At 37.3% G+C, this 20,764-nt stretch overlaps 1 protein-coding gene across 3 annotated transcripts in view; it reads left to right on the top strand.

The window, feature by feature from the left end:
* The window catches only part of TGFBR3 (transforming growth factor beta receptor 3), a 164,307-nt gene that overhangs the window by 120,807 nt on the left and 22,736 nt on the right, over positions 1-20,764 (top strand). Inside the window, exons 8-14 of one of the 3 annotated variants that reach the window (XM_075182390.1) lie at positions 960-1,146; positions 3,693-3,934; positions 6,090-6,239; positions 9,361-9,507; positions 11,959-12,123; positions 12,659-12,952; positions 16,786-16,903. In XM_075182390.1, coding sequence (XP_075038491.1) covers positions 960-1,146; positions 3,693-3,934; positions 6,090-6,239; positions 9,361-9,507; positions 11,959-12,123; positions 12,659-12,952; positions 16,786-16,903 — 1,303 coding nt within the window. The remainder of the gene's footprint in view (positions 1-959; positions 1,147-3,692; positions 3,935-6,089; positions 6,240-9,360; positions 9,508-11,958; positions 12,124-12,658; positions 12,953-16,785; positions 16,904-20,764) is intronic. The other 2 variants (XM_075182392.1, XM_075182393.1) reach the window with 2 other exon arrangements.

Raw genomic sequence — 20,764 nt, forward strand, 5'->3', positions numbered from 1 at the left:
GTTGGTCCCACTGCATTATTGGAACCAGCTTTTTAACATGTGTTTTTTTCCTAAAGCAAGATCCACATTGTACTCATTTGATTTATATGTCCATCCGGTTTCATATGTACTCGGCAAACAAGCCTCACCCACTTAGGTCCTATTGCTCATTCTCAAAGCGTTGTGCAGCAGAAGTGGTTGATAGAAGAGAGAATATGCCTATGTACTGTATGTGCATATATTAATATAAACGACTTACGGAATGATGCCGAGTTAGGAGCAAAGCACAAAAAGGAGCAAATTTGCACCTTGGCAAAACCATGTTGCATTGTAGGGGAGGGGAATTTAAAATGTGGGGTCATATTTATAGATTGGATAGGGCATGTCCTAGATCAATTTAAATTTCAGTGTAAAAATACAGCAACCATGTACTTGGTTCTACATGTTTTCCTTGAGTGCACAAAAATACATTAATTTGCCCCCTTTGCATTGTAACATGGTTTGTCCAGGAGCAAATTTACTCCTCTTTTTTGCTTTGCTCCTGAGTATCAGGCCCTTAGTCTGGGGCAGCTTACATTGTAGAATGTCCAGCAGTGAACTGATGATTGAGTGTTACAGAGCACTGCAGTGGTCTCAGCATTGTATTATATATTATAGTCAGTATTTGAGGTGAACATTTAGTAGTCGAAATTTAGAAGTGGCGGTATAGGAAATGTAGTGGGAATGTAAGTGTATGGAATTTGATAGCTTTATAATGAAGGCAGTAGGAGAAGTGACAGTATTGGTATACCACTGTATGCACCCACACTTTGACCACTGATTATAGTACATTGTTATATCTAGTGTTGTGCTGTAATGATACACTTGCACACATTCTCAATCAGTCTGTGCTCTTAAGAACAGATTTTTAGGCTTATTGTTTGTAATAATGAATTACTTACATGTTTGTATTCTTTTCGTGTTTGGTCTTCTTTCCACAGACATCAAACAGCGTTAGTTTTGGAAAAGAGACAGAAATGTTTCCGTTCAAACGCAAACTAGTGATTCCGAACATTCCCTCAACGCAGGAGAGTTTACTCAATTGGGCCTCTGCTAAACAGTACGCGGTCACATCCTACACATATGTACCAGTGGCAAACAAGTTCCACATTAAACTTGATGACATAGGTACTGATGAAGAAGTTCAATATTTGTACATGCAAATTTAATTTAATATTATTGTTATCTAATATGAATTGGAGCATCTGTACTTTTCTGCTTGTGCCACTGTTGCAAAAAAATTCATAAACCCTAGGCTGGTTTATATGTAAATAACGTAAATGATTTATATTTTGGATTGTCACTGTATTGTACTTGAAGGGTCTTAATTCAGTTAATTAATGTAGTATTTTTTTTACAGTTAAAATGCCTTTAATTAATTTATTATTTTTTTTGCAATTTGTGAACCACTCTTGGGCCTAGAACTGGGCAGCTTTGTGTTCAGGTTTTTTTTAGGACTATTCCTCGGACAGTAAGTTACACGCATTATATTTTAATATATCCAGACCAAGGTACATATAGATCAACATTATTAAAGGATTATCATAAACTATTTTGAAATAGATGACAATAACTTTTAACTGCACTTGGCAGGCAGAACAAGGGGCATGTTGTATGAACTGATTAATTACAGCGGTTTCTGTAGAAAAATAAAAATGGAAGCCTTGGCTAAGGGCAAAACATTTCATGTACACAAATGCAGTTTATCATCAACTATTTTGATGATGATCTTACCATATGTTTCCAATTGCATTACTGACATTTTGCAAACCCCCATATTACCCAAATTAGCCAAAGCATTTTCTGAGCTTCCAATTTTCATCCACTTAATTCCCCAAAAAAATCATTATCTTCCATTTATTTTTTACATAATTCCTCATCCTCCATATTTCACAGAAGTCATTAACCTCCTTTTCTTAGTTTCCCACTTTATTTACCTACTGTATCTACTGTGGATTAGCAGACTTGTTTGGCGTATGTTAATTTAGATTTATTATTGCATTGGACACCCAATATGAAGCAATGGGTCACTTTAGAGCTGAACAAACTTATCTAGGTCTCAGGAAAATGCAAAACTACAGATCATCACTGCACAAATATAATATATGCCACATCTAATCTGAATTCACATCAGTGGAACCAAATGTGATAATGGTTTTTCCATCTATTTGGTGAGCTAAGGACACTAAGGGGTTCATGTTGAGATGAACGTAATTTGCGTTTTTGGCGTATAATATGTTCCCTTGCAATTACGCATGGGCCCAAACAATTCGTCTCGGAACCAGTGGTTTGTGTGTTAACGCAGAAGTCAAAAAGCGTATTATACACCAAAAAACGCAAATTGCATTCTAGTCAATACTTAAAACACTTAAATGGAGCCGGCATCATTGGTATAATTTGCCTCACCTGTTTAACGCCACAACATTTAAAAAACATTATTCAAATCTTTGCATGAAACCCATTGGCCAAACAACTGCACACATACTGACCATCACATTGTCCAATGGGTTTCATGCAATGATTTGGATAAACAACTGCATACATACTGACCATCACATTGTCCAATGGGGTTCATGTAATGATTTGGATAAACAACTGCATACATACTGACCATCACATTGTCCAATGGGTTTCATGCAATGATTTGGATAAACAGCTGCACACATACTGACCATCACATTGTCCAATGGGGTTCATGCAATGATTTGGATAAACAACTGCATACATACTGACCATCACATTGTCCAATGGGTTTCATGCAATGATTTGGATAAACAGCTGCACACATACTGACCATCACATTGTCCAATGGGGTTCATGCAATGATTTGGATAAACAGCTGCATACATACTGACCATCACATTGTCCAATGGGTTTCATGCAATGATTTGGATAAACAGCTGCACACATACTGACTTCACATTGTCCAATGGGGTTCATGCAATGATTTGGATAAACAACTGCATACATACTGACCATCACATTGTCCAATGGGTTTCATGCAATGATTTGTATAAACAGCTGCACACATACTGACTTCACATTGTCCAATGGGTTTCATGCAATGATTTGGATAAACAACTGCATACATACTGACCATCACATTGTCCAATGGGTTTCATGCAATGATTTGGATAAACAGCTGCATACATACTGACCATCACATTGTCCAATGGGTTTCATGCAATGATTTGGATAAACAGCTGCACACATACTGACCATCACATTGTCCAATGGGTTTCATGCAATGATTTGGATAAACAGCTGCATACATACTGACCATCACATTGTCCAATGGGTTTCATGCAATGATTTGGATAAACAACTGCACACATACTGACCATCACATTGTCCAATGGGTTTCATGCAATGATTTGGATAAACAGCTGCACACATACTGACCATCACATTGTCCAATGGGTTTCATGCAATGATTTGGATAAACAGCTGCATACATACTGACCATCACATTGTCCAATGGGTTTCATGCAATGATTTGGATAAACAACTGCACACATACTGACTTCACATTGTCCAATGGGGTTCAACCAATGATTTGGATAAACAGCTGCACACATACTGACTTCACATTAAGAAATCTTGATAAAATAAAGCATAATGCAAATGCTTGTATTGTTATGAACCACTCTGAGGCAATGATTCTGTTCCTCAAGTAGAGATGAACGATGAAGAGAAGCACACCCCTCCCCCTGGATTCATGGACCTGTTTCCCCCAGATGTGATGTTACCTATAAATAGAGGAAGGGAAGAGTTTGGACACATATCAGAAGATTTACCCATGATACTGCAAGACAAGGTTAAGCCCGAGGAGGTGCAGGGGAATATTAATGTGGCCTTGTCTGTGAAGTGTGACGAGGACAAGATGGTGGCAGCTATAGAAAAGGACAGTTTACAGGTGCGTTCATAAGATTTGGTTGTGATTTGGTGTTTGGGATATCAAACGTGATTTTAGCCATTTTAAACAATTTAGAAATTACAGTAAAGAAAGTAAAGTAAAGAAATGACAGATGTTCTGGTTGTCTGAACTCGGCACTGAGGAGGATGAGAAGAAGTAGGAGTATCCGTGAGAATGTGTACTGCATACATGCAGACTGGGACAAGGGGTTTACAAAATCTGAGACTCATGGAATGTGTTTGAGAGTTGTCAGGTTATACCATACTAATGGATCGTATGGTTGTCAGGTTATACCATACTAATAGATCGTATGGTTGTCAGGTTATACTATACTAATGGATCGTATGGTTGTCAGGTTATACCATACTAATAGATTGTATGGTTGTCAGGTTATACCATACTAATAGATCGTATGGTTGTCAGGTTATACCATACTAATAGATCGTATGGTTGTCAGGTTATACCATACTAATAGATCGTATGGTTGTCAGGTTATACCATACTAATAGATCGTATGGTTGTCAGGTTATACCATACTAATGGATCGTATGGTTGTCAGGTTATACCATACTAATAGATCGTATGGTTGTCAGGTTATACCATACTAATGGATTGTATGGTTGTCAGGTTATACCATACTAATGGATCGTATGGTTGTCAGGTTATACCATACTAATGGATCGTATGGTTGTCAGGTTATACCATACTAATGGATCGTATGGTTGTCAGGTTATACCATACTAATAGATTGTATGGTTGTCAGGTTATACCATACTAATAGATTGTATGGTTGTCAGGTTATACCATACTAATGGATCGTATGGTTGTCAGGTTATACCATACTAATAGATCTTTGCATAACAATGTGCTCATTTGAGGGCTCGTGTAGCGTTTACAGCTTATAATACACTCTTGTACTTCTGCACATGCCGCAGACTACTAGTTACATCTGCGGCCATATGTAGTCGCATCTTTCTCTCACAGCCACATGTGGCCCCTTAGAATTGAAGAGGCAAAACATCGGAAGGTGAGGGAGTGTTGAAGCAAGTCCATCTTATGCCTGTCAGGAGACAGGAGATTTGTGCATGCTGGATCACTAGTGTAAGGTAACTGATGCTGATCACTACCAGCCTAGATGCATCTGGCTCAACATACCCCTGTAAAGTCTTTTTTGGATGCAATTTCTGTCTCTGTTTTAGAAGGAAATTGTGTCCAACTCTACATGAAGCCCTTGGTTGACCACTAAGTGAAGGAGGGTAGAAGTGGCTGGGGCACCAATGGACCAACAGACTCCAAGGGGTAATTGTATCAAGCTGCAAATTTCCGTCGGGTTTGAAAAGTGGAGATGTTGCCCATAGCAACCAATCAGATTCTAGTTATTTCTTTAGAGCATTCTACAAAATGATACCTAGAATCTGATTGGTTGCTATAGGCAACATCTACACTTTTCAGACCCGCCGGACACTCACAGCTTGATACATTTACCCCCCAAGACTTATTAAAATGGTCCTGCTTTCGTTTTTATACTTTACATAACAAACCTTATGTAGACATTTAATATACAGTTATGGGTTGGATAAGTTAAATCAGGTCTCAGAAGTTTTAACATAACAACATGTATTTTGATAAGGACTGGACATATTCAGTTTTCTTTGTTAAAGTAGACCAGTTAATGTTATAAAAAATATCATTTGTTTCTTTAAATAGTGATTTGCTTATTTGGCTGTCTTGGTAAATTTTCAGTCCTCACTTCAAAACTACAGGAGCCATCTTTCTTTGTAGATTATTAGAATGCCTACTCAATCCGTCTCATTCCATTCATTTGCATACAACAGTAAATGAGATGTATAAGCATTTTTATAATGAGGGATGCATTGTAAATAATCAGTTTGATAAAGAATATGTCATTTATTGCGACATAACGACTTTCAGGGTCCACAGAAGTCAGAACGTCGGAAACTAAAATAAAGTGTAATAAATAATCTCTCATTGTAATCTGAGTACTGTTCATTGAATTGCTTCTTTATTATATCTATTGGGTATAGTAGTTTGCAATTATCTTCCCTTTGTAGTTGTAGAAGTGCACATCTATGTTTTATCAATGGTGTAACCATTAATATGATTGTAGCTGTTTACGTGTTGCATCCTTTTTAAGGCCAATGAATACGTAGGGACAGAACTTTCTCTACTCGATCCAGTTTGCAGAGCAAGAGAAAATGCCACTCATTTTATCTTAGAGTCTTCACTGACGGAATGTGGAACACAGCACAGCATTGATGACTTAAACATTGTTTACTACAATACTGTAAGTAGTTAATTGGCTGTTAGCTCTATCTGAGGCAAGGAAACATAGCATACACAGTTTTGCATAGTAATATGTATGTTTTAAAATGACTCTAGGTACTGTAGAATAGAATAGTGCTTGTTATCTTTATGTAAAAGTAAATTTCCATACGTAAGACATAATTTGTAATATGCAGGTAATCTTAGACTCCACATACAAGACTCCTTGTATCTTGTGTTTTTCAGTCAACAATTTATTTTTTCACAATCAAGACAGTTTTATTTTATTTTACTGAAAAGCTACGTAAGATTCTGCAGCCCATTAAGTACTGTGCTGTTGTTGGTTCGTGATCTGATGTCTTCTCATACTCACCCCACCTTCCTTGCATCACAACCAAATATTGCTTTACAAAGATTAGACATAAGGCATCCCCACAAAATAAGTAAAATATCCAGAACATCCACCCACTACACCACAGGATGTGCTGGAAATAATAAATGACATTGCACAAACCAAGCATACAGTATATACTATTTTGTAAACTTCATGAAAGTGATATATCATATACGTCATCTTTTCACTTACTCCATAGCCAGCATAATCACCTTTATTGAATCCATGAAGACAATAATGAATCAAGAGCCGCAGAACACGAGTCTAGTGATGAAAAATAAATAGTATGCTCTGATGTCTGTATTTATATGAGAGATTTGCTATGAACAGTCCCAACAAAAGGTTCTGGAATGTAGTGATATCATTGGTCTAAACAGTTACTGAGAACCTCCTCCCCACAAACTATCATCATCATCACCATTTATTTATATAGCGCCACTGATTCCACAGCGCTGTACAGAGAACTCATTCACATCAGTCCCTGCCCCATTGGAGCTTACAGTCAAAATTCCCTAACATACATACACACACACATACATACACACACACACACACACACACACACACACACACACACACACACACACACACACACACACACACACAGAGACTAGGCTCAATTTTGATAGCAGCCAATTAACCTATCAGTATGTTTTGGGAGTGTGGGAGGAAACCCATGCAAACACGTGGAGAACATACAAACTTCTCACAGATAAGGCCATGGTTGGGATTTGAACTCATGACCCCAGTGCAGTAAGGCAGAAGTGCTAACCACTTAGTCACCTTGCTATGCAGTCCATATCTTCAGAGTATAAGTTATCACCCATTGGACTGACTGTCTTACTTAAACACAGGTAGGCTGTCTTCTATGCTGAGTAAATAATACCTGCAGAGCATATTTCCTTCTAATTGGGCATAACTAGGTATCAGGAAAAGACTGTCACAGAAGTGTATCTTCTACCTTGTTCCTTGTGTGCACATATTGTAACAATTGTGTGGATAAAGAGTCAGATTTGTAGCTGTTTAGACAATTTCACTACATGCCAGAACCTCATTGGTGTTCCAACTAGACTGTTCATAGCAGATATCTCATTCGCACACTCACCATATAAATATATCCATATTTTTTTCTCACACACTACGTCTTTTTGTCTTTTCTCTTTACATGTATCCTATATCGGAGAGCAAGCTATCCTCATTTGCTTATTAAATACAATTTAGCTTCACTACTAGGCAGTATGTCCTATTGTCTTTTAGGGCTACAAAGCACACAGTGCAGGCATTGCATCCTAAAATATAACATATATAACTCATTATAGCCCCATCCTGAGCAGTTACGTGTTAGCATGTACCGAAATATGTGTATTTCTTTAAATTTCCCAGTCAGCACACATTGCAGGTACATTATCAATAAGGACCATATCCTAGGGAGACAGATTGTCAGAGAGAAGGAGACAGCCAACAGGCTCCGATAAAAGCAAAGTGGGGTTTGGAAACTCAAAGATTTTACATCATTACATTTATTTTGTACCACTGATTTAAGGACTGACGTAGATTGGTACTTTTAAATGGAAATGCAAAAAATTCAGCATTCTATTTGGGATTTGGCTGAATCATAAGGGTTTTGGGTTTTGGATTTGGCCAACTGACTCCAAATCCTGATTACGATCTGGAAATGAAGATTTGGATTCAATTTGTTAATTGGCAACATGTTTTGTAAAATTATTTAAAATTCAGCTGAATCTTAAAATATGGATATAAGCTCATACCGAGGTGCCTCGTATCTGCAGATCATCCCGCATTTACAGCGAGTGGTCATATATACAGAGAGAGCACTTAGTAGAGGGTTTCATTCTCACTCAGCACATAAGTTGAACATACTGCAGATGTCTCATTGACACCTGTAGTTGGGAGTCTAACAGATGCTTTTCACAATACCATGAGTGGCATAACTGCCTTTAATGATAACATTGATCATTGCTGTAAAGCCTTGTCCCTCCTTATTTTCAGGTCTTTGAGCTCCATAAATATGTATTTCTGCAAAGATTTCTCGAGCACTCAGTGCACTTGCATATTATATTTAATACTTGTTTCTTAGTCTAATTTTCCACATGAGTTGTGACTCTATATAATTAACATGATCCAGGCCATGTTGTAAAAATGGCCGACCTGGCTCTAAATTGCTCTATGAAAGAAATCTCTTCAAATGTCTATTTTTAAGTCTCACATATAACCTAAATCCTATTCTTGACACAAGTATTGTTCACACGATAGGACAGCTTCCTCCCCAGAGCTCAATCTGTAGGTAGAAAAAAAACACATGTTCCTTTTCCCTTGCTGAATACATGGTTTCCATAAACTCACAAACGATCTGGTTTTCTTATGACCTGGTTTTGTCCACTGGTCATTCAGGAATTTTTGCTTATTTTTTTTGTGTGCAGTTCCCCAATTTAAAATTAGACTGCACAAAAAAATCAGGGGGTAAATGTATCAAGCTGAGAGTTTTCTGGCAAGTTTGGAAAGTGGAGATGTTGCCTATAGCAACCAATCAGATTCTAGCTGTCATTTTGTAGAACGTACTAAATAAATAATAGCTAGAATCTGATTGGTGTTTCAAACCCGCCAGAAAACTCTCAGCTTGATACATTTACCCCCAGGTGTGTTTAACTGCAGTTGTTTAGTTAGAAAGCCTTTGTGTTTGTTGTTATAAAAAGCAGTCACACTGACAGCTTTTTCTGTGATATTACAGATTGTTATACAGCTATCACCACCCACTGAGGGAAGTGGCTGGCCTAGCGATTACGAGGATTTGGAATCTGGAGATAGCGGTTTTCCAGGAGACGCAGATGAAACTGAAATAGGTCTTCCGTATTTGAACCGACCTGAAATTGTGGTGGTACGTGCATTTCAGGACATGTAGGGCTACGGATTTTTACAGTGCTATTTTAATTACAATCCTTTAAACGTCCCTCTATTAGAACCGTAATTCTTATCTTCTTTAAATCCCTCTTTCTCTTAACTGATAATACCTTTTTTTCTGTAAGTCTATGGTCTGATATCATTTAAACTTCATGTGGATTGCTAGGTGTTGGTATGTGATGTTTGTGGCTATGTATTCAGTGGTTTATATTCCTTTTTGGTGCATAACTGTATATAGTGGTTATACCTTAATGACTATAAAGATTGTAGGTCCACATAGAAGAGTGTGTCTGTTATCTCTAATCATAAGTGTGTCTCTCTGGCAATTTGAAATGTTGTCAGATAAGAAGTTTACACGTGAAAGTAACATTAGTCCACAAGGCACCAAAGCCTTGATCTCTATACAGATTCATTTGTTTCTTTGGTATTTTTCCAAAAATAAAAAATTACTTGCAGAATGTGGGAAATTTTTATTTTATACACTCCAAATCAATATAGCCCATATAGTTGCAAATATAGCCATAAGGAAATATATAATAATGGTAATTTTGCAATTTTCCTATGCATTTGTGAACATCAATGATCAAAAAATACTATTAAAAGGTGATCAGGATGGGTCATATAGATTAGACAATGCTCATAACAGTACATACAATCCATTTTTTACATTATGCAACTAGAAGAGATCAAATAGAAATATATTTTCTTTCAGTGCTGTGCTGTGTTCTACATCCCACCATATCTGAGATTAAATTTATGTCATTTGCAACAATATGCTCTGATATGTGATTTACAGATGTAATGCAGTTTGTTTGTTGAAATACTATGTTTTCCCAATACAATGGTAATGTAATGTGTCACCTGAGCTTGGAATGTATTGAAATGAAGCAATTGGAAAATTTAATTCCTCTCTAAATTGCATATATGTATGGACATAGCAGCGGTACAAAGGGTAAGGTGAATAATAATATTTATTTCAAGTTTCTTGTCCAGAGCAGCGATATTCAAGTCCAGTCCTCTAGTACTTCCATAAGGTCATATTATCACCATTTCTGTATTAAATGGTGATGATGATGATGATTTCTGTATTCATACATAGGTGAATTAGCCTATGTTACTGAGTCGGTTGGGAAACCCAGGTCAGTTTCGCTTTTTTTGGTTCACAGCTGTGAAGAATGCACCATTCTTTGTACCACATTCCTGATGTAATGGTAAAAGTTCGGCAAACTCCGCCATGTAGACTGTTGGTGGTGGACCGCCAGTATCCACCCATTACTTGTAAGAGGCTGCAGTTCCAGCTGTACTGACAGTAGATAAAGTAGAGCGCTGTCCCTGATTCTGGGGATGAGTTGAAGGCGTTTTTACACTTTTGGAGAAACCCTTTTTCATCCAATATGGCCCTACCAATAGTTATTCGGCACCTAATCCCACATGCCCCAGCCAATACTTATCTCCAGCAGCTAGTCCCAGGAGGAGGAGCAAGTGAATGGATAATACCTGTGTTCGATCCAATCATGTGCCATTTAGTGTCTGCTCATACAAGGCACAGAATGCTAGAAATAGGTTGTAGACTCGGTGTGTGTGATGTTCCGGAGGCTCACTAGCTTGTTCCTCCGTATAATAAAATAATATGGGGTCAAACTGCCACTGTATTTAAAAAGACTTGATTATATGGCTTTACATACAGTACAAAACATTACAAACCACCCATTGTCAGCCTATTACAATCACATGCAAGTATTTCAATATATACATGGAAATATTAGGTATGCTCTATTCTAATTAAATGATGTCATTACAGTGCAGAGACTCCTGTTAATCACATGAGCAAAATGCTAATCATGTGGCTGACTCACCCCCCACTGTGCTACAACATATTGATGTCACATGTAAACACACCTTAGTTTAAGTTCAGTCATGTTACCTATTAGTGACTTACATGTCACCCATAGCACAGAATGCTACAGATAGCTATAATACTTAGAACTAATCTCTCCTGAGCTATTATATTATACCCCTTGGGACTGGCAGTATTGAATGTGAACAACTTACAGGTGTGTGTAGGAAACAATGGGAATCCTGTTAGGTGACTACCAAAGAACTACATAGAAGTTTTCCTGAGATTGTTGGGTTGGCCAACCCCTTCTAGATAACTCTGACATTCCAAAAAGATCTCCAGCTAACAAGGATGATTTTAACACTGGCCCAAAGGGAATTAACTATAGCCAGCTCCTACCCTATGATTCTTCTTTATTGTGCTTGTGCTGATGGGTAACATTACTTTTTCTCAATTAGTGGAGAAGCTACATTATAAATTCAAGGAAAAAACCCCATAGGCTGAATAAGTAAACTGAATAATTCCTGACCAGTTGCACCGTTCCAATGGTTTTATTTTATTTGACATATATTTTTTTATTTGTCTCCTTAGTTTAACTGCACTGTGCCACACGATATGACACCCACCTTTGACCTTCATCCCTATGCCGCAATAGACAATGTTACGTTTAACATGGAGCTGCATAAAACAGATCTGTTCAATATCCTTACTCGGAACCTCTTCTCTGTGGCTGAAAATGGACAGGTCTATGTGGAGGTAACGTGTTATATTTCAGGACCATTAAATGAAGAGTACCATTAAAATTGTTTGAAGACTCAACAGATTCATTAAACTAATTGTGCGTCCTTAAGTTGTGAGATGCACAAATTGCACATCTAAAGTTGCCTGCAGTCATCTTCAGGTCAGCAATCAAAGCTTTACATTGACATCAATAGCAATAGTGACACCATCATGCTGTAAAAATTGTTGTATATGTATATATTAATTTATTTAGCACCACAAGAGGTGCAAAACGTGTTACAATGTAAGCACAAAAGTGGCCCAGAACTAAAGTGTTTAGACTATGATCACTAGAAATAAAAGAAACACAAGCAGATTCCGACACAATACACTATTAAATAAAGCCCATAATTCTTCAATTTCACAATCCATTTGCAATTTGTAAAACTCGTTTCTTTCGCACACCATGTTGCTGACTACTTTGACACGTCTTCCTCACAGTAGAACAATCCATCAGTGTCAGTGTAGAACCACCCAAGTACTGTAATAATTTCTGTCTTTGAATTTGCAGGTCTCTTTAACCAAGGCAGAGAAGGAATTAAGCTTTGCCATCCAAACTTGTTTTGTTTCTAATTCTTCCAATCCTGATATCCTGACCGAATATACAATCATAGAGAACATCTGTCCTAAAGATGAATCTGTCAAATTTTACAACGTGAAAAGAATGAATGAACTGCAGGAACAGACTGAGATAAAGAGGTTCAGCTTCATGTTTAAATCCATGTTTCACACTTCTTTACTCTTCCTGCATTGTGAGATGACTCTGTGCACAAATAAAGAAGGGGGAATGGAGAAGCTGCCTAAGGTGAGCTTTGGGTCTCCTCTCTCATTTGTCATTAAGGGGCATGGAGTCACTGTATAATGAACAGCCTTTTCTTGTTATGGAGACATCCAGGGTCAAATACCAATTATTAAAAGAAAACATGACAGTGCGATGAACTCCAATACCCAGCAATCAAACTCAAAGATAACCTCATTATTGAGAGCATGACACTTAAAGTTCAAATGCCTGTAGAAGCTGACGTTTTGCCATATCCATGATATTGCTGCCTTTGTTAAGGTGGAATTTTATCAGGGATATAAAACAGAAAAGCAGGAATAGTTGATTACCAACAAATAAAACATACACATATGAGTTCTGAACATTGTGCAGACTTAGGGGTATATTTACTAAACTGCGGGTTTGAAAAAGTGGAGATGTTGCCTATAACAACCAATCAGATTATAGCTATCATTTTGTAGAATGCACTAAACAAATGACAGCTTAAATCTGATTGGTTGCTATATAGCAACATCTCCACTTCTCCAAACCCACAGTTTAGTAAATCTAGCCCCTAATATCTGCTGGAGCAGGCCTGTCCAACCTGTGGCTCTCCGGGTGTAACTACAAGCCCCAGCATGCTCTGCCAGCCGATAGCGAGGACTGTATGCTGGGACTTGTAGTTCCACAGCACCTGGAGAGCCACAGGTTGTCCAGGCCTCTCCTGGAATGTGTTTTTGAGAAAGTGTTACATGCTTGCGGCTTTTACAGTAACAAACATTTACTTTGTGGACAAAAAAATAAATAAAATTTAATTAGCCAATTAAATTGTATCTTTGATTAGTTTGGTGCGACTTAGATTAAGAAAAGCGTGGATCAAATTAGTTTCCTTCACATGCATTTTAGTTGATAATATATTGTTGTTGTTAAGTTGTCTGTCCTGACTGTGTGAAAGTGGAGATTAGGTTATGTTGGTACATGAACCTACTTCTAATGAATTGAAAACAAAGCTCCATCCAGGATCTAGCAGTGCAAAGGTCGGGCGTGATCATTTGTTTAAAGTGCCAGAGGTCCAAAAATATTGACTGCTGTGACATTCTGCTTACTTCAGCTTTTTCTGGGACACTGTATGATTGCATTTACTGTACAATATAATGAGCAGTCGTACTTCTATATTCTTAAAAGATACCTTGTATTCTGCCATAGTACCCCATGTTTAAAGGCTTTTATCCAGCTTTATTCTCTGGAGTAGTGCCACTAGCTCAATGCAGCACATAATGTAGTTGTTTGGTGATTGTTGTCGGAATGTTACTCAGAGGTCCATGTGAGTGACCACACATGTTCAATTATTAATCAGCTGTGAATCCTAAATAGTTGCTGTCACACAGATAAACATGGCTGCAAACACATCATGATATGTATCTGTGTACTGACGTGCAGAGTCTGCGGTAACAGGAAAACAATGGGTGTATATTAGCCGTATAGTAATTGACTTTTATCATTTGTGGACTATATTTCTCTTTTACACTGTCTTGTTGCACCTCCCTCAGTTTTTTAGTTCTTTAGTGAGTTATTTTAAAATTATAAAATAATCTAACATTTTTTCTTTGTAGGGTAGATAGTTAAAACCAACATCATTGTATGAATTATATACATTGTTGGAGATTTAGTACTCTGGTTTAGTCACGGATTTTTTTGTGAACCTATTTTGTGAAATTCTTTGTTAAAAAGTCATTTATTTTCATACATTAACACCCTTGACAATGATTCAGAAACAAGTCCTTTGGTTTGTTGGTCCTTGTAACTTTTGCTATGTCACCCATGCACCTGTTATGGGCCTTGGTGGTGAGCAGTAAGCTAGTTATGCGTGATCATCTGCTTCGTAGGTCCCGTTCTGCATGTGCAATGGTGCATCGTTTGGGCTTTCAGTGCCACTATGAGTTTGGAGTGATAACTAGATGTCTAATATATGTAGCTGTACCGGCCCCCCCCCCCCCCCCCCAAAAAAAAACCTTTTGCATACTCGTAAGCTTCTGAGTACTTATGTTTTTCTACATGTAACTAACCTATTGTAAGGCTACATTAATATATCTCCATTTGCACAAATGCACCAATCTGATTGCTCACACACTGCCTGAACTCACCAATCTGACCCCCCCCCCCCCCCAGATGCCGCCCACTTTTAAGTGTAAAGTCTCTGCGCATTGTGCACGATTGTCAGAGAAACGGAGCAAATGACATTTGCAATTCGTGAAGAGCATATTGGCTCTTTCTCAAAGTACCTTTCCAGTGGATAATTAATGGCATTAGTGTTTACGTTAATTAATACATTTTCTTAGTGTTACGTTATTTCCTTAATACAATGTTGTGATGAGCATTTACAGTGTGACAAGAGCAAGAAAATAAGTTTGTGTTTTATGAGGGAAAACATATAGCCCCTTAAGTCTGAATGAAGTTATCTTAAGTGGTTGTTCAGGCTGCTAAAGTCAAGGATCTGCTCTGACAGTTATTTGTGTCAGGCTACTTGTGCTCAGTAGTGTGTTTTGCCTCATCTATGTAATGAGGAACACAAGAGGGGATTATATTCCGGGGACCTGGATTGTAGAATGTAAGACATGACTGGCTTTTATCAGGAAGTGTCACTACCCCTTCAACATGTTTATTTTGCAAGTGTTGCTTGATATTTTTCCAGTCTATTCAAGAGTCAACAAGTTGAATATCCATCAAATGCCAAATACATTCATTTGACCTACACGCTCTATCATGATTCAACATTCTAGGCTTGCTTACATGTTTGCTTTGCTGATAGGAAATTATGACTCTGTTGTTTAATTTTTCATCAACTTAAATTTGTTCAATAATAGAATCTGGTGTCACCATCAGTTGATTACTTTGAGTAAGAGTAACGTTAAAGGTTTTGGAAACAATGCATGTGCTTTTCTTATACATAAAATGAAAGCACAATAGACAAGGAATTGTATAAAAATCAAACCAAAATAAAATCATTTCATATATCTGGATCTGGACTACTGTAGTTAATCCATCATATGACTTAAAGCTGCACTATAGGAAAATATTTTACTAATGTTTCCCCCCAACCCTAGGCAGAGTCCCGGGGGCCACACTGTGCATCAGCCGGTTTTCCCAGGACTTCTCCTTTCCCTAATAGTCCCCGGTGAAAACCTGGATGTTGTGAACAGAGGACCAACAGATTGTAGCTTGTGATTGGTCCTCCCATTTACCACCCCTCCTTCTTTGCCGCTAATTATAGATGGCCTAATTGATTTGCTGGTTCTGTATTACAGAACTGACATAATTCTTTGAAAAATGGCTACATGGCCCCAGACTCATTAGTTAAATGTTAATCCCTTGTCTTTAGTGCTTTCAATTTATGTGCTGGATAAATGCATTTTATCCACTAGTGAGTGATAAAGTGCAGGAACGCTCCGTTACACTACTTACGTAAAAATAAATTTGGCAGCTCCAGTACACTGGCTGGGTCATGTGTAATGACTATACTGGGTCATGTGTAATCACTATACAGAGATACTCGGTTTAGAAAGGAGGTAGACAGTAAACCTGTAATTGGTCTAAATATTTACAGACTACACATACACACTCATCAAAATATGAAATGATGGCACTTGTAGTTCCACAGGAGCAGGAGAGCCGTAGGTTGCCTATCTTCAGGTTAATTCTTGTTTGTTTGTTTTTTTATTTCTCATAAGGTGATCTGCACATTTAATCCCTGTTCTAAAACACTACAACCTGTTCCTTCCCTGCATGCTGTTCCAGGTCAATATGACAATTCCTGACGATTTTAAAGATACTGGATTGTACACTGAATCCCTTCCTGACCTTGCATATTTGTGTTACAGTGCATTCAGCTTGATGAAGCCTGCACTTCCCTCACTAGCAGCATGATACTCTCTATGATGCAGAACAAGAAGACAGTCACAAAGCCATTGGCAGTGATCACGGTAGAGAAACCTTCAGGTAATACAGCACATTGTAAAAACTGCTTTCTGCTACAAAAAAAAAAATGTAAAAAAAAAAATAATCCCATAAAACCCTTCACTTTCTCAAATATTTATTCTATTCTTCATAAAACTTTTGTTGAAAAATATTTTAATGGATAAAATAGTTTTCTCACCCGAGCGAGGTGCTAAAGGCAGATGTATACACCAGAGATCTGTGCAGATGTTATAGGATGGTATAACATGCTTAAAATATTTGGGTCATAGGATTTAGCTTGATGTAAACATTTCAGTACCAAAGATATCCTTAAATGGGGATGTATCCGAATTTTACATAGAACAGGGCAGTGTGCTTACTTACTGCATAAAGGGTGTATATAGTTTATTTATAAGGTTTGGTTGTAGTATTATATAATACCATTGATAGTCCAAAAAAGGGTTGCTACAGCCAAGTTGTGTCATATAATGGTACATATTTTGCAAATACAGTATAAACAGGGGGCAGAGAGGTTTATAGCAACTATTGAGATCTGTAAATGGTTTGCTCCAATATGCAGCAAACTGTTTACTAACAATGAGTTACCATGGCTACATGCTGATTAGTCAGAACTGTGCAATTTAATAATAAAACTTTATGAAAGCTCAAAACCGAGGAAGGTACAGAAATGAAAGAGATTAAAGTCTCATCTATATGGTTTCTAGTGAGTATATTAGGGTTATACTGCACCAGTTATTAATTAAAAATATTATGTGCTCTAGCTATGATTAGAAAATAGTACGTTTTTCTTTTTTATACGTACAAATGGTCACTGGGCGTTATATCTCCAGCAAAGATATGTAGTCTGCAATAGCACACACATCTCTCCACTAGTGCAATGAGATTAGTGGTGTTACTGATCACAGTGACATTTAGTGATTACACTAGGCAGGAAAGAATGTAACAGTATTATAAGATAGGAATAGTTTGAAATCCAGACTCTAGAATTTCTTTAAGGAAAGGTTTGTCTTGTTTTTCAAGAATATTGAACACTTTAATGTAGGCTTCTGTTAATGTGGTGTTAAAAGAAAAAAACATATATTACTATAAATATAATAATAAAACAAATACATAATTTAAAATTTAATTATGAAGCTGATGCAAGACATAGCGGTATATTTATCAAGGGGTAAAAACCCTGGATAGGGCTTTTTTCTAGTTTTGCAGGACAGGGTGCTATCGCTGGTGGTATGATTTGTCACAATATTTGTTGTTATTGCCATATCAGGATGGTGAAAAGATATAAAAATCATTGGAAAAATACTTTATTCTTTGAAGAAAACTTTTTTTTTTTTAATGTTTAAATGTTTTAGTTTTTTTTATATTTGAATCTATTTTTTATCTTTTTTTTTTTTTTTTTAAATTACTAGAACTGAATGCCGAGATCTTGGCCTTCAGGTCCACTGGCCATGCGCTAACAAGCTAGCCAGCTCACGCATGCGCACGTGTACAGAGACTGCCTTTTTGCAGATGACACAATGATATGTAACAGAGTAGACACATCAAATGATTGATCTAGGTAGACTAGAGGAATGGTCAAGAGAGTGGCAATTACAGTTCAATGCCAAAAAATGTAAAATCATGCACTTGGTTCTCAAAAACCCTAAGGCTAAATATAGTATTAGTGGAACTATAATGGAAACTACTGAAGAGGAAAGGGATCTAGGAGTCACTATTTCAGGTGACTTAAAGGCAGGTAAGCAATGTAACAAAGCAATGAGAAAGGCAAGTAAGCTTCTTGGTTGCCTAGGGAGAGGAATCAGTAGCAGAAAGAGAGAAGTAATAATACCGCTGTATAGGTCATTGGTACGGCCTCATCTAGAATACTGTGTTCAGTTCTGGAGGCCATATCTGCAAAAGGATATAAATACATTAGAGACTGTACAAAGAAGGGCATGATATAAACTTTCAAATATATCAAGGGTTTTAACAAGGTACATGAGGGAAACATTCTTAAAAGGAAGAGAAGTATTAGAACATGAGGACATGCACTAAAACTGGAGGGAAAAAGGTTCAGAGAAAATTTGAGGAAAAACTACTTCACAGAAAGGGTAGTGGAAAAGTGGAATAGCTTCCCATCAGAGGTGGTAGAGGCTAATACAGTAGAGCAATTTAAGCATGCTTGGGATAGACATAAATATATCCTTACAAAGATTAAAGGACCAAGTAGGGTTTGAGGTTACCATAGGCTAATAGAAAGATGGGCAGACTAGATGGGCCAAGTGGTTCTTATCTGCCTTCAAATTCTATGTTTCTAGTGAAGCAATAAGTTAACCTTACTGCATCAGGTCTGTCCTGGTTATATTTTATTGAGGTTTTTATCGTCTCTGTAGGCGGCAATAAAAAAAATCATCCTTATGACCACATATTGATAATTATGGGCCATAATCTGGATTGACATAGGTTTAGAAGCCATGTGTTTGGTAAGACAGTGTTTGATGTTGGAAGATAGTTTTAGTCACCTTAGATCACTGGTTTGTTAAATTTAGTAAGGCTCTAAAAAGATTAAAAATTATCTTGGACTTCTGTACAACGTCAATTTTAAAGGACACATCTCCCATCTTTCTTTCAGTGGTTAGACCTAAATCACACATCAATCGATTTATGACCATTTCCAGTAATAGGGCTGCGTTGTTTAAATGCCACAGCCTATCTGAGTATTGTTGTTGACCATGTGCATCCCTTTATGGCTACAGAAATTTGTCGGCGGTATATAATTAAATTTTGATGATGATGATACTCCCAGCAGTATAACATGCCATGCCACAAAGCACACTTCATCTAAAGCTGGTTCCATGAACATGACAATGAGTTCAGTGTACTCCAATGGCCTCTACAATCCTCAGATCACAATCCAATAGATCATCTTTGGAAAGTGGTGCAACGTAAGATTTGCAGCATGAATGTTCAGTCGACAAATCTGCCTCATCTGTGTGATGCTATCATGTCATCATGGACCAGAATCTCTAAGGAATGTTTTCAGCACCATGTTGAATCCATGCCACAAAGTAATCAGGCTGTTCTGGGGGCGATGGGGGGGTCCTAGTCAGTACTGGAAAGGTATACCTTCTAAAGTGGCCACTAAGTGTATGTGAATAGTACATAGTGATACATGCACCTAACACAGAGTTGAGTTAGAGCAGAAAATTAACCGTATTTCTTAGATAAACTGAAAACGAACTTTGCGAGTGGTTAATTAATGAGATTAGTTATTAAATGTTCATTAGCGTATTTGCCTCACTTTTAGCCTCTCAGTGCTATTAGCACATCCCTTTACAATCAACTTGAGAATGCCAATATTTTCATTATTTCACATGAAAGTAATCAACTTTCCTTGTGGAAAAACTTAATATAATAGAAATCTATAAAACAATTTGGCTAGCCAAATGTTAAAAAACTATAATAAAAAAAAGTGTGTGGTCAAGATTTTGTGTTCACAACATTGTAATTAAACACCATTCTTTTAGGCATAATTTCAGAATTGAAAAATCACACTAGGCTATTTTTATATTTATGTTATGTATATTTGCATATACACTATATGGACAAAAGTATCCGGCCACACCTTTTAATTATTGAATTGAGGTGTTTCAATCAGACCCATTGCCAGAGGTGTATACAATCAGGCACCTAGCCATGCAGTCTCCATTTGCAAACATTCGTGATACAAAATGGGTCGTTCTGGAGAGCTCAGTGACTTCAAGCGTGGTACTGTGATAGGATGCCACCTTTCGAAAAAAACGGTTTGTGAAATTTTATTCCTGCTGGATATTCCACGGCCAACTGTAAGTGATAATATTAGAAACTGGAATCAGTTACGATCAACATAAACTCAGCCACGAA

Source organism: Mixophyes fleayi, chromosome 8 (assembly GCF_038048845.1).
Source record: "Mixophyes fleayi isolate aMixFle1 chromosome 8, aMixFle1.hap1, whole genome shotgun sequence".
Lineage (NCBI taxonomy): Eukaryota > Metazoa > Chordata > Amphibia > Anura > Limnodynastidae > Mixophyes > Mixophyes fleayi.